The 17,451-nt window shown below is 50.4% G+C and overlaps 2 protein-coding genes across 2 annotated transcripts in view; one reads left to right on the plus strand and one right to left on the minus strand.

The window, feature by feature from the left end:
• The window catches only part of LOC149344282 (uncharacterized), a 527,027-nt gene that overhangs the window by 333,471 nt on the left and 176,105 nt on the right, over positions 1-17,451 (plus strand). The gene's annotated exons all lie outside the window — the stretch shown is intronic.
• On the minus strand, positions 211-1,625 carry LOC149344283 (uncharacterized). Its single transcript, XM_089542800.1, has 6 exons — positions 1,454-1,625; positions 1,178-1,391; positions 1,085-1,127; positions 974-1,028; positions 769-919; positions 211-700 (listed from the first exon to the last, which is right to left on the minus strand). The coding sequence occupies exons 1-6, from the start codon at positions 1,623-1,625 to the stop codon at positions 235-237; spliced, it is 1,101 nt and encodes a 366-aa protein (XP_089398926.1). The 3' UTR covers positions 211-234.

Genomic DNA, 17,451 nt, shown 5'->3' on the forward strand with positions numbered 1-17,451 from the left:
CCGACATGGATAACAAGGTGGTCCACATAAGAAAAGCTGTAGGTTTTCGTTGATAGCTTGCGGCAGGGTGGCGCTAGTGGAAGGTGAGGCTGCGGTGGTCGGTAGCCTGGTCTGACTCGAGCAGGAGGCAGCAGCCGCAGGAGCCGAACAGATCGTGAAGCGCAGCAAGGCGCTGCCTGCAGTTGCGACGGTTCATGTAGAGCGCGGCCTTTAATACAGAGACCCTACCGCCACTTACACCACGGAGGGCAACGGGGGCAGGCCGGCGAAGTACACAAGCGGGCCGTCGCCTGGGCCCACGCTGAAGAGGCCATTGGCCAGAGCAAGCAGAGCGCCTTGCTCGAGGGTGCTCCCACCGGGCAGCATGTGCGGTGCCAGCGCCAGCATGTTGCACAGGGCACTGCCGCTGCGTACCAGCACCAGGGTGGGCAGAGCAGGTCGACCAGCGCCCAGGTCCCGCAGGGCCCACAGAACGGCTGGCAGCGCGGGCCAGCTGGAACCCGCTACGAGGGCGACGCACAGTGGCCAAGGCAGCACAGCCAGCAGCCGGAAAAGCTCGCGGCGGTGCGAGGCCCACACCAGGCCCGCCACCAGGGCGGCGTGCAGCGCCAGACCCAATGCGGCCACTGCCGCAGCCCACGTCGCCACCTGTGCCACGTCTGCCGACAGCGCCAGAGACAGGGCGCCTAGAGGGCACGCCCTGCACGAAATATGGCCTGCGGGCTTGTACGCAACGTCCGTGTTGCTCGAATGAGGCGGCAAGCGTACCATGCCAATAGGCTGTTCAGCAGGCGCGCAAGCGAATCGCCGGCGTCTGCCAGCAGCGGCCGCAACGCTGGGTTACGTTGTCGCGCCAGAGCGCAACCCAGCAGAGCCGAGGCCGCTGCCACGCCCAGCAGGTTTCCACTGGCTCCGGACACTGCGCGGGGGAAGAACTAGTCACGTGTACTCGTTGCCCCCTTTGGATACTGACCTCGCGTTCCTCCCAAGCGGCGGGACAGCTCTGTCTGGTTGGCTGGGCTGAGGTTCTGCGATCAGAATGCGACCTCAGGGCCCTCATAGTGCGCACTGTTGAGAGACTTACCGAAACCACGAAGGCCTGAAGCACGTTGTCCGGAACCAGGTTTCTGCGCGGAAAACCGGCTCGGTGTTGCGCTCGTCAATTCCACGGCCTTACCTGAACCAGTCGAGGGGCTCGGCCGCAGCATTGCGCTCGGTGGACGACAGGCCGGCCAGGTTAGCGAGAAGCAGGCCCGTCAGACCAGCGGACAGCTGCAGGAAGAGTACGAGGACCAGCAGCCTGCCCGGTCTACGGCCACCGCCGGCCGTCAACATTCGGCACGCTAGCAGCGGAAGTATGCCTGCGCCCGAGATGCGCAAGAGCAGTTCCCCTGCGAGGAACGACAGCGCGGATGAGAGCGGGGCGCTAGGCCTGACTCCTCGTACGACTTACCTGGCACAGCGAGCGGGCGATGGACGCCTCGAGGTGCCAGCAGCCTGATGAGCAGGCCAGTCGCGGTCGCCAGCGCAGGTGGCAAGACCAGTCGGATCAACCGCTGGCGAGTGCTGCGTCGGGGAGGCTTGTGCGTCGTAGCACACAACGTTGCGATACCGGAGGAAGCCATCTTCTCAGGCACCGCTGATGGCGATGTCCATGCGTAACGTGTCCAGCACACGCCAGCTGTCTTCAATGATCATTCTTTGCCATCAAGGAGGCGTCAGCCAACTCTCTCATTTCTTCCGCGCAGTGTTCCAATTTAACAGGTAGTACAGACGTTATTCTGTGAAAACGGCACAGCGGTCGGCCCGAAGGCTCCTCATCTGACCGGCTGCTCTAAACTACGGATAAGGAAGATGAGAAGAAAGAGGGTTACCAAACTTCCAAAACTCTTCTCATATAGCACTCTTCTGATTTTCGGTCACCCATCTCACAGCGACAGAAGTGTTCGTGACTTGAATTTCCCTTGTGCATTTTCTGCTAGTTTGGTTTTCAAAAACGTTTTTGCGCACCTGTCAGTCGCCGCCTAAGCCTTGCCAATCCCCAGCAGTAAGTATGCACCTATTACCGCTTCATGACACCAACTGCAAAAATGACAGAATTGCACTTAAGTCTGGTTAACAGCGGAAATGCGAAAGCCTTTCCTCTCTCCTTTTTCATTTGTATGTGACGGGGAGCATGCTTAACTATGTCGACGTTCATGGTTGTCACGACGTCCGAACGGCCTTCGTGGGTATGGAACACACGATCTTCACGGAACACAAACCCACGACTTTCTGGGACTCGAACCCACGACCTCTTGTGTTATCGCTATCATCATCATTACTAACATCACTACTATCATCATAATCGCTACCACCGACTATCGCTGTCGCTATCATCATCGCTATCACCAACTATTACTATCGCTATAATCAAAATCGTGATACCAACTCTCTTTCGCAACTATCATCACTGTAACTATCCATCTCTAGCACTATTACTATCAGTAGCTATCATTATCACTATCACTATTTTTACCATCTACTAATTATTACCACTATCATTACATATATGTTGCTTATCAACAGCTGACTAATTATCACTACTGTCATTACATATATGTTGCTTATAAACAGCTGCGTAATCAAATTTTACATTTTATATTAATTACCATACAGCTTATGATTGACACTTTGTGCGTGCACTTTTGCAGTATACTTCCACCCACGCCACTCATGGCCCAAGAAAGGCTTCGGACTTAATAACGACAGTGGGGATAGAAGTGAGATGGGAATATATAAAACCCCGACAGTAGAACGGGTACTGATATCCTCGAATCAAAACCTGTTTGGTACAAGACGCTCAGTCGCGCGAGCCCGTGCGGCGGCCGACGCCACTGGGGTCCCGAACTAGGGACCTCCACCTAGTACTTGTGAGGGCTGGCCCCCTCTGGGTCAGCTCATGCATAACCTCCTGAAGTGTATCTGTACGTAAATGCTTTCCACCACCACCACCAGAAGCGCCCGCGTTGCCCGGAGAGTTTTCCATCTCTCCGGCCAAGCGCCCAGTACAAGGTCCTCCCAGAGTGGCTCACTCTCCAAACGCGCCAAGGAAGCGGCCAATGCGAGTCTCTCTCAGCATTCAATAGTACGATTTCACAAAGCATGCTGTGCATGCGCTTGCTTGCCGGAAGCAGCAAAGCCACCATCTCAGTTGCAGCTACCTGTCTTGTCATCTGCTGTGTTCAACTGCAAGAAAAACACAGGCGTCACTAAGGGATTGCGGAACTCATATGCGAGGCTCGCAGGCGGGGCTTAAAAGCAGTCCAGAACCAAGTGACAGCGGCATGAGGGCAGTGCAGCTGATAGGGTGAAAATGGCTTGAGGTTTAAGGGGGTTTAACGTCCCAAAGCGACTTAGGCTATGAGGGACGCCATGGTGACGTGACTTTGCGGCGTCATCACAAGCTACCCATCGCGTAGGGAGCAAAAAATTCAAGGGGCACTTAGACAGTCTAAAGTGTGTAGAGGCGAAAGCGTTTTCAGCAACACTTTGACTGCCGCTATGGCACTGGTGATGTCACCACTGGATGACGTCACACATAATTAATGACTGATTACTAAGTAATTACAAATTACCAATTAATGGTTAATTACCGGTTAATCGCTAAGTACTAATTGACTGTTAATTAATGACGCTTAAGCTTCGCCTTTAGGAGTGGAACGCGACAGCGTGTTTTAGCGCTGCCAGGGAGTCCACGGAACGCCACCACCCGTTCGGCGCCATGCTTTGCCCTTTGTACGCAACACTTTTTGAGGAAAGGAAATGGAGCAGTAATTCTCTGTCATCTCGGAAGTGAGGACAGGAGTTGTGGAACACATAGATGGATCAAAGAAACTACTGTGCTCTGTCATAGTGGGGTCGCCCGGAGCACGTGGTAGAAAATCTTGTTTGGGTCGCTGGAGGCTTGCGGAAAGGCGTGCTTACGGAATTTCGCGGGTCCATTTTTATGACGAAAAAGAGACGAAACGAGGACTTCGTTATATGAGGTCAAATTAAAGCAGCCGCTCGAACTGCTTTGTACGTAATGCGGTTCGTCGGGGCCGCCGCTACTCTTTCGCTATGGTGACTAACCCGCGCATGCGCGTTAACCAGACGTAGGGTGCAAGCAGGGGGATAGGCAAATCAAACTAATCAGCAGCCGGTGATTATTCTTTTTTTCTCCAAGTTTTGTTTTAACGCGAGAGCGTGAAGGAGCTCGTGAGGCGGAAAAGCCGGCGTAGTAGTCGCCTTCCGCTTCGCTAGGCTCCGCCGCGTCGTTCGTGCCTGAAAAATCCCAGGAGCATGAGCGGCGCAGGCCTTGCGCAGCTGCTTTGTCAACGCACGGAGCCGGCAATCCTCCCTGTGAGCGGATGCCGATAGCGGCTGCCTGCTTTAAACGGCGCATTTAAAGGCCATTTGGTATCTTGTGGTATTTCAGCGGTACCTCATTGCGATGCTGTCAGATTGCCCGATTGCCCGGTGAGCAAGTCCGTTTGCCGGCTGGCCGATATCCGCTTGACTAAAACAAGGGGGAAAAACAAAGAAAGTTGGAATATGCAAGATGAGAGAGGAATTCTTCGTTGAGAGCGCTGGAGGTCAAACAAGATTTGAAGGTGAGCAAGTTGAGGGTGACTGTTGGGGCGAGTCCGTTTGTCATGACGAAACCGGTAGTGCTTTAAGACAAGAACAGTTGTCTACTTCGTATTTCTCCCTGTCTGAAGCGCTACAAGTTTCCAGTGCGGTTTCTTATAGTTAGCCTAGCAATAGAATCGGGTACCTTTCCTGAAGGCATGAAGCAGGCAAGAGTCGCTGTAATTTTTGAAGATGTAAACAGAAACGAAGCTACTAATTATCTATATTGCCTGTTTTCTCCAAAGGGCTAGAATAGATCATGTGCCTGCGCCTAATAAAATTCCCGGATAAAACATGGGCTTTGACTAATTGTCAGTTTGATTTTAGAAAAGGCAAATCCACTGAAACGGCGCTGTTTGCTGTAAAAGGAAGTACGTTGCAGAACATTAAAAATTGAACATAACGCTCGGTGTTTTTGTTGATTTCCAGCAAAGCTTTTGACGGTCTCGACCATAGCATACTTCTTAAAAAACTCGCTTCGTATGGCATCCGCGGAAAACCTCATGCGTTACTTGACTCGTATCAGCAGTAGAAGCTATTGTGTCTGCGTTAAAACAAACAGTCATCCTTACTACTAATATTTTGAGGAGTACCGCAAGGAAGTATATTAGGCCTACTTTTGTTCAATTTGTACATAAACGACATTATTCTTATTTACAGCAGTGTTCGGTTCATCATATATGCTGAGGATAGTAGTGTGCTTATTTCTGGTAACGATCCCAATGAACTTTTTTTACACTGTAATGATGTACTTGAAAAATTGTCTGTCTGGTCCCAGTCAAATCCCACTAAAATAAACACCCAGAAAACGAAAGCTATTTTATTTCGTGCTCGAAATAAGTAATTCATTCTGGAAAAGTGCCTAATGATTCGTGATGAAAATATTGACCTTGTGGAGACCCACAAAATGCTTGGTGTTATTTTTCTTGCCATTTGTGTTAGGAGACTCATGTCAACTATGTTGCAAATAAGATTTCTTCTGTAACTGGAGCTGTATCTTGGTGACGTACTGTCTTGCCCCAAAACGTTAAACTTCAGTTATACCGCGCATAATTTTCCCTGCACATAAGCTATTGAAGTTTAGTGTGGGCAGGCACCACTAGGGCGAATATCGAAAAAAATAATAGTTCTTCGAATAAGGTGCATTCGCTGCATACCCAGTACTGATCGTCAGTCTGCGACAAGACATCTGCTTGCAGAATACAATGTTATTAGTTTTGACTATCACTATGAACATCGCTTGTTGCATGTTTTCTATTTTTCTCAGCTGAAAGTCACAGTTTCCTTCGTCCCATGGCAATGCTGCAACTTAAAGCTACGCGTTCTTTAACTCGCATTTCTAAACCCTGGCACGTCCCATACTTCCGCACTCAGTACAAACTGCAATCACTGAAACACAATCTACCGGTCTTACTAAATATCCTCAAACAGGTAGTCGTTAAATCGCCAAAACAGTCACGATTACACTTTTCAGAATTGTAAAATGAAAACTATCGATTGTCGCGATCAATCTTCTAGCATGTCTCTATTTCCTGGTACCTTTTTCTTCATAGTGTTGTAATTATTTTGTTACCCTACTCAACAACCAAGTTCCGCTGCTGCCTTGCAAACGGCTGCCTTGCAAATGGCTGAAACTTTTAACCCTGGATACCGTCGAGTTCTGTGATAAATAAAGAACGGAATTGAATTGAATTGAGAAAACTAGAGGGGACACTTAAGTACCGTCTTAACGGTATGACGCTATAACGTTAATGAACTTATGCACATATATGCGGAATTGGTCATTGTCTACTTAGCATTCACAGATCCCTGGAAGTCCTCATGCCACTCCTGGCTCAGTGGTGCAGCATATGCGCCACTGCCCAGCTGCTATGGCAGGTGCTGCCATCTGTGGGGACTGTATGAGACCCAGGTTGCTCTTCCCGAGCGACCACTCATTAATTTAACTGCCACCTGCCATAGTAGACAGTTTGCTCACAGTACAGTGGGCAGGCAGTGATGACGCTACGAGGTGACGTGACATAGGTGGTTCACTTAAGTTGCCGTCTGCGAGGCTTCAAATGGTCGCCGACGCCGGACAATTTTGTTGCGACATGGGGGTGCTAACGCTATCGCGTTGGAAGTTGGTTTGCGTGCCTGCCTCGTGGAAAGCAGCACACGAAACAACTCAAAAGACATAAGAGGCAGCTGCGCGTGTGTATGGCCTCTTCCGGCTTGTGTGCTGTTGTATGCGCTGCCTTCTAACCAACATGCGTCGGAAGGTACCAGGAAGGTACCATCACACGTAGTGTGATGAGTATGGTGGAGTAAGCAATGCCTCTTCCCCAATTCAACCTTGCCAGCGCGTAGTTAAACACCGAGATATCTAGGAGCATTGCACGTAGAGCCCAGAGTACACCGCATCAATCCAGAGCGTAAACTGCTTTTTGCCTTGCCCTACTGCCCTTTAATTTCATTCAGCGTTGCGGGAATAATTTGTCGTTCTGGGGAGTCGAAATTATTCCGGAGGCCTCCACTACGGCATCTCTTTCTCTTTTTCTTATTTCACTTCCACCTTCCTCCCTTCCCTTATGGCGCGATTAAGGTGTCCGCGAAGATATGTGTGACAGATACTGCGCCATTTTCCTTTCCTCAAAAACGAATTTAGCATTTACCATTTACGCAATAGAAAAACCTTATCTTGCCCGTGGCGCTGGCAACCTGTTCGAGCTGGGATAGCTGTCGTAGTACGTACCTGTATACAGTTCCATTTATTTCCTAATGAGCGTAGCAATGCGGCCGAACCTGGCGGTGTTGAGAACTTGAAGATTATGGATAAGCATTCTCCTATGCCATCGATCGAGGCGGGCACCCGGTCTTCCCCTAACGGCCGAAGGGCAATTAGGGGGGACCTGCGACTGTGCACGCTCTTGCCGGTGGAGAACCCACACTCGTTAGCGCTGAGGATGGAAACCTGTGGGCAGAGCGCACTTAAATTGCCCGTGATGCGCAACGCTGTAGAAGGATTGCAAGGTGTTTCTTCGATCGCGGAGGTAGCAGCGACAACAGGTACCAGCCAGCGCCTCAGATTAAAAAATTAAGGAAAGAGAACAGAGAAGCATTGGGGAAACCACCGCGGGGGGTAGAAATAGGGAAGGGACTCGAGGTTGAAGAGGATAAGGAGGAGGAGACAGAGGGAGAGAGGAAGGCGATCTCCTCTGAGCGGGATAGTCGTCCTCTCCTCCTGCGGCAGGCTCGCGTGATGCATGGGTCGCGTTGCTCGGATGGGAAGGAAAGAAACTGTCGGCAGCCATTTATTTCGGCAACGAATTGCCGCCGCTGGCCCGGCTGTAATACAAGCCTTGGCGCCCACCGCCGGCAACACCGCGGCTGTATAACCGGCGGGCTGTGATTGCGGTTCCGGTATAAATCGTTTCTGCTGCCCGCCGCCTTCCCTCCCCCTCCGCTACATGTATCTCTTCCCTTCGATTCTGTCTTCTTTTCTTCCCGCCGTCCCTCGTAGGCCGGACCGTTAGGGGTCTGATGCTCATTTGGTGTCGCCGCTGCTGCCGTTACTGCTGCTTCTGTTGCCGCTTGTCCCCCTGCTGTGGCCGCGACCGTACAAGCTGTTCCGAGCGGAAGAAAATGGCGGATGGAAGCGACGGTGTGTTCGGATTCTAACCAGCTCGATGGGGCTCTCGGAAAGGAAGGGATGGAGGTGGGCCAACTTCCTCTCCTGGGCCGGACGGGCTACGCGATCGGCGGCCATCAATCTGCCCGCGTCCAGCTTGCTTCCGCAGCCGCCCGCTGCGATCGAGGGAGATCTAGATAGCGCTGGAGCTGCACTGTGAGTTGTTTGCCGACACTGGAGAGACATTGCAACCGCTAGTGTGTCGATGAGTTTGGTGCCAGTGAAGTTCGCGGTGCCGTGTTTTGTTTGCTGCATCCGGTCGCTTTATGGGAATGCCCATTAAGTCCTTTTTCTTGGGCTCTCCGCACAACCACACAGGAAGGGGTCAGTCAACCCGGCGGGAAAAGAGGGGGCGCCGAATGGCGGGGGATTACAGGAGTCTTCAAACTCCCCTTATGGACGGAGTCGTTAGGCGGCATCCTGTGTGCACGTGTGTACGGCGAGGCTGACCCGCGTCACAGTGCGTGGCTCTTTGTACCATGTCTGCAGCGGCATGCTTTGACCTATTGTCACGCTAGCTGCAGGCATGAGGAGCGACGACGAGAAACAGATGAGTTGAAATGGCGTTCCTCGAACTTGGCGGCAACCGGACGTTGGGAAAGCGAGTGTTCGCGAAGCTCGCAGCGGGAAAGCATAATTATCCGAAATCGTGATGGTGGAAAGTGTGCATATGTGTACAGTGTCGCGATGAGTTACCTTCTTTCCCCAATCATTCATTGGTTGTGTTATTCTTTCCCCAACTGCTGATTTGTGGTATTTTCCTTTCCCCAATGAGTTATTGGGTGGATGTTTCTAGAGTACCTCATTGGTTATTCTCCCACCGAGGGCGGGGGCATTGGTTTTAAAACCAGCTGCTTCAGCAGGACCGAGGGCTGGTTTCGTCACCTAGAACTGCGAGCCAGTCAAGTGTAAATATGTTTTCTCCTTGCTTGTATCCTCCTTTGTGCTTTTAATTGTTATAAAAGTTTAACCTCTCCAGAAGTGTCCTCTTGCAATGTGATTGAGCAAAACGAATCTGCAAGACGTCAAGAATCCTTCAATCATCATCTTTAACCCAATTTCCCTCTACGAGATCCAAGAGAGGGAATCCCAACTGGCGCAGTCGCGACAGGATTTGCTACGTCTTCCTGCTCGAGGTATCTGACGGAGGGGCGGAGGAACAGGTCGGTGGACAAGCTGCAGAGCGGTACGTCCTAAAGGAGGAACGTCAGCGTCGTAGAGCGACGTTGAAAGCTTCAGAGACAGCTGGTCTTTGTCAACGGGACGTAGGAGGCTCAAGTCGGCGAGGAACTGAAGGAGCCAGGCGACCGACGTGTCGTGGAGGTGCCTAGTCCGTGAGCTGCGGAAGGAACCAGGCGTCCCCGTTGAGGTTCAAGAGAAGAACCAGGAGACCAGCAAGTCAAACGAGGCAGGACAAGTCAGCGAGCTGCTGTGAGAGCCGGGGCTCAACTCAACTCATCCGCATCAAGGAGCCCGCTGTCGTCACTCAGGGCGACGTGACTACCGTGGCAGAGGAAAGCAACCTGCGAGGTAGGAGACCTTTCTGCTTCCTCCGAATTCACCATGTCGGTGTAGTGTTTTCGTGCTATAGATGATAGCACGGAAAAGGGAGATGGCTGCCGTGCGGTACGATCGGGAGGGCAAGATGCGATGTTTGGAGATTGAGGAGGCAGAAAAGCTGCTTGAGATTGAGAAGTTGAAACTTCTAATTGAGCAAGAAAAAACAAAGCTTGCACAGATGCAGTTGAAAGTAGGACAGGGAACGAAAGCTGGTAGCGAGATGTTATTCGCTGCAGTTCAATGTTTTCACTGCATGGAATTTGGGCATCTAATGATTGACTGTCCGAAATCGAAGCGAGAACAGCATGTTCCCGTATCGAGAATGACCTGTGTGCCAGTGGCTATAGGTGTGAAAGCTGCAGCGGTTAGGCAGCAGGGCCCAACCGTGTGTGCCGTGCCAGGAGAGATGGCTGAGGGCATAGGGGCGTTAGTCGCGCCTTTGAAGCGCTGCTTGTCAGAGCAAGCTGAGATAGAGGAGACCCAGAAGGCACATGAGTGCATTGTGTGTGAACAGGTGTTCAGCACTGGGCCAGAACAGGTTGGCGCTAACTCCGAGGCCGCAGTAACGCTCGGCGAAGAGGTAGAGCAGGCGCCAACAGCGGGAACGCTCTTTGCAGGCGGCGGGAAACTAGCTCTCAAAGATGAGGTGGGTAGCCAGCCGGAGCTGACACCATGCGCACTGACAGCCCATGTAGCGGAAGGTGTAGAGAAGCTGGTAACACCTGAGACGCACTCGCTGCTAGAGCAGCCAGAAAAAGAGCGGCTGCATGAAGAAACAGAGCGAGCTGATTTTGAAGAACATTTCAAAATTCGAGACAAACCTAAGACGCCGGTAGAGCTTGAGGCCAATTCGGTAGCTGCAAAAGTTTTTGTAGCAGATTGTGAGCTAACAACGAGCGATGAGGCTGCATTTGATGCCGAGGAAGGAAAGAATGCGCATTTGATCACTGCAATGGTTTTCGAAGCTGATAAGGAACTGCAGGATTGGGATAATGCACCTGTCCCGGTGGGTATCAGCGTGGAGGAGAGAAAGTCTGTTTCATCGCCAGAAGTGCGCAAGCAAGCTGGTGGAGTCAACTGTGAGAAAAGAAGGCTCGAAGGCATGATTTTCTTTGAAGCGTACGTCGGCGGGCAGTTGTACGAAGAGCTAGGGCTACTTGAATCTCGTTGCAAAACTGCATGCGAAGTAGCCGATGAGAGGCCTGAGCGAACTGTAAAATTGAAAGAAGTGGAGAATGCAGACGCGAGGGCAGCAGCAATCTTCGTAGCCCGCGGGGAGCAGGTGCGCTCTATTGCTCCGACGGTGGCGGCAACCTTTGGAACCGGCGTTGTCCCGGATAATTCGGAATTTTGGACCAGTCTTCTGGACAAAGCCCAAAAGAAACAAGTTTTGTTTCGAGATGTAGGCGGCTAGAAGTAATTTCTGCCAGTTTGGGGCAACGATCTGACATGGTGAATTCTGGAATGTGCAGATTGGTCTCCAGCCTTCTGTGTGCGGGTTGAAATATCCGCTGTGTGCGCGCATGTGTGCGTGCTGGTGTACTGACCGGACAGCCGGCGCATGTGTGCGTGTTGGTGGACTGACCGGACAGCCGACGTACGTGTGTGTGCATGCGTATGTACTTTTGTTGTTGGACACCGTGGCTGAACTTTAATGTCCCACTGACAACAAGTGTCTGTGTGACATTCTTGGTTGGGAGGAGTGAAGTTCGCGGTGCCGTGTTTTGTTTGCTGCATCCGGTCGCTTTATGGGAATGCCCATTAAGTCCTTTTTCTTGGGCTCTCCGCACAACCACACAGGAAGGGGTCAGTCAACCCGGCGGGAAAAGAGGGGGCGCCGAATGGCGGGGGATTACAGGAGTCTTCAAACTCCCCTTATGGACGGAGTCGTTAGGCGGCATCCTGTGTGCACGTGTGTACGGCGAGGCTGACCCGCGTCACAGTGCGTGGCTCTTTGTACCATGTCTGCAGCGGCATGCTTTGACCTATTGTCACGCTAGCTGCAGGCATGAGGAGCGACGACGAGAAACAGATGAGTTGAAATGGCGTTCCTCGAACTTGGCGGCAACCGGACGTTGGGAAAGCGAGTGTTCGCGAAGCTCGCAGCGGGAAAGCATAATTATCCGAAATCGTGATGGTGGAAAGTGTGCATATGTGTACAGTGTCGCGATGAGTTACCTTCTTTCCCCAATCATTCATTGGTTGTGTTATTCTTTCCCCAACTGCTGATTTGTGGTATTTTCCTTTCCCCAATGAGTTATTGGGTGGATGTTTCTAGAGTACCTCATTGGTTATTCTCCCACCGAGGGCGGGGGCATTGGTTTTAAAACCAGCTGCTTCAGCAGGACCGAGGGCTGGTTTCGTCACCTAGAACTGCGAGCCAGTCAAGTGTAAATATGTTTTCTCCTTGCTTGTATCCTCCTTTGTGCTTTTAATTGTTATAAAAGTTTAACCTCTCCAGAAGTGTCCTCTTGCAATGTGATTGAGCAAAACGAATCTGCAAGACGTCAAGAATCCTTCAATCATCATCTTTAACCCAATTTCCCTCTACGAGATCCAAGAGAGGGAATCCCAACTGTGCCCTTCACCACTTTGCCGTGTCGCCCCTTATAGTTAGTGTAGAACACATCCTTGTTGCGAGAAAGGGGGGAGGGGGCGGAGCAAATACAAATAACAGAAATTAATCGCGTAATGGCAGTGGGTGCCAAGCAGCATTTTAAAATGATGGCCCTCGGGCAGAACTGAATGATTGTCCCCGTCACAGAAGTTTCAAATGTAAAATATGAAACCATATTGGCTGCTGCGGCTCAAAACTTGCTTTTCCACTAAGCGCAACCATGAACCTTCTTTTCCTTTCTTTCTTTTTTATCTAAGGCACATTTTAGCTTGTCGGAACAGGGCACTAGAAAAGAACTTGGAGAAATGCGCATTGTAGGGGACAAAAGAGACCCAACCAAAGTCCAACAGCGCGGTGCTGCAGCCTTTCGCTTCTTTCGAATAGTCGGTTATGGTGACATCGCTGGTGTCCCTAGCAAAGTTACTGCACAGGCAGCGCCGTGCACTCGCACTTACGAATTTATTTAGCATCAGCTCGGCCTGCTTTTCAATACTTTCTTTGTGCCCTTTTTACGCGGCAGCGTATACAGCTCGTTCGGTCGAAAAGCCGTCCGCGTAGTCGGCACCGCGTGTGGGAAATGAAGAGGGGGGGGGGGGGGGGGGGGCTATATTAAAAAAAAAATCGTGTCGTGCCAATCATTTGCCGCAGAATGTTCCGGGTGGTGTAATACGATTCAGCGCTTCGTGCAGCATAAATTTACTAGTTAAGTTAGAGCCTATAGCTCGAGGCATGGAATTGAACTGGCGGTCTATAATAGGGGCTGCGTAAAAAAAAAAAAAAAAACTCGTATCATGATAATTTGTGGTTATAGTGATTGATGAATGATTAGTGTGATAGGTGATGAGTAGTTAATGAAATCATTATTATTAATTGATTAATTAAAGAAATAAAAACTGGAAAATTGGAAAAAGGGGGTTCAGAGGTGTCAAATGCTCAGAATGAAAAGCCATTGCTTGATGGTGCTAATTAAGAAAATTTACGGTGTGTAATCGATCTACGCAGTAATTGAAACAGTTGTAAAAAAAAAGACAAATGCGTTCAAAGGTGTCAAACTGCTCGGAATGGAAAGCCTATCCCACTACGCTCTCACGTAATACCCTTAAGGCGGAGCCTAAGTGTCCTCTCCAATTTTATTTTAATCGTAGCGCTTTTCTAATATTTCAGGGATTAGACTCTCTTGCATGTAAGATGGCTGGAGGCGTTGCAACCCGACGGTTTTTACAAGACCATATTCGTACTGCTGCCTCGAGTTGCCACTTAACGCGTCTAGCAGGTATGCTCAAGTCGGCGAGACCTCTCCCTACATGGATTCCCTGCTGCGCGTGTAGCCTTTCGTCGATTGTTTACACGCAGCGACGTGTTGGCTTTCAACGACGTCGTTCGCAACTTCAGGGGAGGGCTCTTTTTAAATGCCCACGGTTGACTTTTTTCGCCAGAAGCGAGGAACGTGGGGCAGTGGCGGATTGAGGGGAACATCTGTTTTCTTTCGAAGCGTATGAAACGGGCCCCTAAGGGAAAAAAGAAAACCATTCGCTGGCGTTGCACTTTACGTTCGCGATCAACTGGTCTCCCTTCGGCACTGCGGGTGTACTGGAAGACATGCGTGCCGAGGCCGGAGCATAGAGGGTAGAGAGAATAGTTATTGTTCATTAGTTCTTTTAATGCGAAAGCCTTTAATGGCTCATACTGTCGTCCGTTAACGAAGCGTGTCACACGCATTTAACTCCGGAACGAAGAAATATAGAAGAAAACCAATGGTTTCTTCAGATAGACGAGGAAAAAATGAACCTATAAGCCAAGTTCGATGACTGTAGGTTAGTTAGTTAATTAATTATTGGCAAAAATGTCGAAATTGCGTCGAAATAGCGCGGACGTCGATATAGCCACGGGAACGGTGTGACGTTACATCCACCGGAAGTCGTCACGGCATAGTGTCCTCGGCTTTCGCCTCTCAACACTTTAGTGTCAAAGTGTCCTCGCATTTTTTTGTTTTCAGCCTTCAAATATTCCACTGTGGCGTGTTGCGTCCAAATACAGGTTGACAAGCGCGCGTGCTTAGTTTTGGATCTTTCCTTCTTGCTTCCCTTTCTTGCTTACTGCTTCTTTTTTTTTCTTTGTTATTCCCCCCATTCCACCCCCCTACTTTAACTTTCCTCCCTCTTCACTCGCTCCACGTGTCTTTCTCCTTTCCGTTCTTTCTTTACCCTTCCTTCTAACTTACGCTTTCCTGTTCTTTTCTCAGTGCCAGCAAGTTTTCCGTGGAAGCGTATGGAATTAGGTTTCTGGACCTTTATTTCCAGCTGCAAACGTTCTCGTTCATCACCGTGAAAACAATGTATGGTCTTCGGGAGACCAGTCCCCGTCGATAGCCCCAACTGTCGCTGCCGCAGAATAGCTATTCGCGATTAGGGTCTGTCCTTGGTGGTCTCCGTTTTTCGCGACACGCGTGCGGCGATCGTCTCTCCTGTTTTCGGCTACGCTGTCTCCGCCAGGGAACCCGCGCTACGCCGCCCACTTTCGCCGCCACGTGGCGAAGCTTCGCTCCCGTTTGGCGTGTCGTCGGATGCGGTACGGGAAATCAATTCTCCGTCCGTAATACACTTCGCCCTTATTCAGTTCCTTGTTTCTGATCTTGTAACAAGAAGAACAAAAAAATCCGCCTACTTGAAAAAAGCGCTTTGTGCATGCCCTGGGCAAATACGTTCCCACCTATTTCTCACTGTCGTCCCGGTATTGCTTCCAGGCTGTCTTCGTTCTATCGTCTACTACTTCTTTTTTTTTATCTCTCTGTTCTTCCAAGATCATCTGGAGGACACAGTTAAGCTATCCTCCTTACTGCAATGCTAATGCCCAGCAGAAACGCTTCACTCTTCTGTTAAGAATGCGAAAGAAAACTGTTTGGAAGTACTTTTTTTCTTGTAAAACCCATAAGCCTGATGTTCCATTCCGCTGTATCGTTCCGGAGCGACAATGTGAATTTTTTTTGCAGAAAAAACACTAACGACTGCTGACCCCTTTGTTGTGTCCTGTTCTCTGGCTGTGCGTACTGCGCTGTGGTTGGCTATCCGAAGTCTCCTAAACGTGGAGAGGAGGATTTTTCGCTCTCCACCTCGCAGCCGTTGAATTGAAGTAAATGAAATTAAATTCAGCTCAAATGATTAAGCTGAATTATATTATTTCGCTGAGTAATTAAGGACTTGTGGCTGACGCTGTAGATTGCACGGTAGAATGCTGGGCTAAACGAAAGCTGTATAACAACTTTAACTCTGAAAAAAAAAAAAAAATGGAGAGAGCACGGAGAGACCGCTGCACAATTGGCTAAGAGATATCAATTTAGAGCACGGAAACCAGAATTGCAACGGAAATGGTCAGAAAGCGGATGCAGAAGATAATGTGCCTAGGAGGAGGCTTGCTAGGGGCAGCTCTAGCCTATAGACGCCCGCAGGGAGCGATGGCGCCCATAGCGCGCAGTGACGCTGTTGACTGTTCCACTGGTCTTCACGCCGCGCACAAATCCTGCGTTCAGTAGAAGAGGAAAGGTGCCGCGTAGCATGTATAATTCCGGCGGGAACGAAGGTTGCTAGAGGGGCAGTAACCTACTGGACCAAAGAGGGCTGTGCCGTGTTTCAAAAGGCTGTGCGCTATGTGTACCAGTTGCCCTGTACCGCGCAATTTGACAATCCGTCTCTCAGGTTAGCCACTGCCGCAAGTAATCACCAGACGGCTTGCTATGAACTGTGTGCTGTTTTTTTTTTTTTTTTTCCTGAAAGGACGTCCCTTGTAAAGCCAATCACGGAAGTGATATGTGTGGGAAGCGACAAAGGTTACCGCCGCGCTCGCAATGGCGCGATGTTAGCAATTAACATAAAAAAAAAAACATGGCGCGGAATTCATCGGTAGATTATTTCCCTGTGTGCTTCCGCACTGCTGACGTGCGGGTCGTCTTTACGATTGCATGAGACGCCGGGCAAGAATTCTCCCTGTCGAGTGTTGTCTCCTACGAACTCATCATTTTCAACCCGGGGCACCTATTTCATTTACTCCCTAACTCTAACTCTAACCAACCCCCTTGGCTGAAAAAAGCCACGATGTCGGCCGCGGCCAAACAATCCTGTAGATTCCCGCAAGCAGGGAATAAACAGAGCGCGGTATGCCGGCAGTGAAAAATACTCGGCGATCGAGCTGCCTGCCCTGATTGGGCCTCGGCGGCGGTGAATCGGGGAGATGGGGCATATAAAGCCGCTTCGTTGGCGTCTTGCTTCTGTATCCCCCGTCTGCGACGACGTGTGGCGCCCGCTGTTCTGCCTCTGCACCCGACCGCGCTGCGCTTTTGTGATCGTGTTAGCTCAGAGGGCCGGAAGAACTGCGCGCTTCGCAATTCCTTAAAGCGGGAGGATGTTGAATATGGCGCGCCTTTTTTTTGTTCCTTCTACTCCACTGCAGCGGTAAAGAAATAAAGAAAAAAAATGAAAGAAGCAGTTGGGTGCATTTCGTTCAAAATGGAGAGGCGCATGGCGGCGATGTAAAAGGGCGCGAGAGGTGGCGTGCATTAGAAACGACGTCGCACAGACGTTGCCTTTCGGCAGTGCTCCTATATGTATACGCATGTTGTATGAAATGTATTCTCCGAAAAATGAAATGACAAGTTTAATAGACGTTTCCAATTTTCAAAGTCGGTTCGCTCCGCTAGGGCGCTGTTCCAAGGAAGTTTGTGGTCCCGGCACAGCGTCACAGGAATGCCTGTTTCTCTCCTCCTCCTTCTATCTATCTCTATGAATGATACCGGGCGGCGAGGGAGGCGATGAGGCGGGCGTTTACTTCGACTCAAAGGTGGCGCGTGCCCTCGCTCCGCATAACTCCTGCAGGAAAGTTGTTTGACTAGATATGTGTTGTTGCGATCACCCGTTCCTCTTCTATCGGACTCATCTTCTATCTGTTGTTCACATTAACT

The sequence above is a fragment of the Amblyomma mixtum genome, chromosome 5, assembly GCF_055824585.1.
Source record: "Amblyomma mixtum isolate Tamu chromosome 5, ASM5582458v1, whole genome shotgun sequence".
NCBI lineage: Eukaryota > Metazoa > Arthropoda > Arachnida > Ixodida > Ixodidae > Amblyomma > Amblyomma mixtum.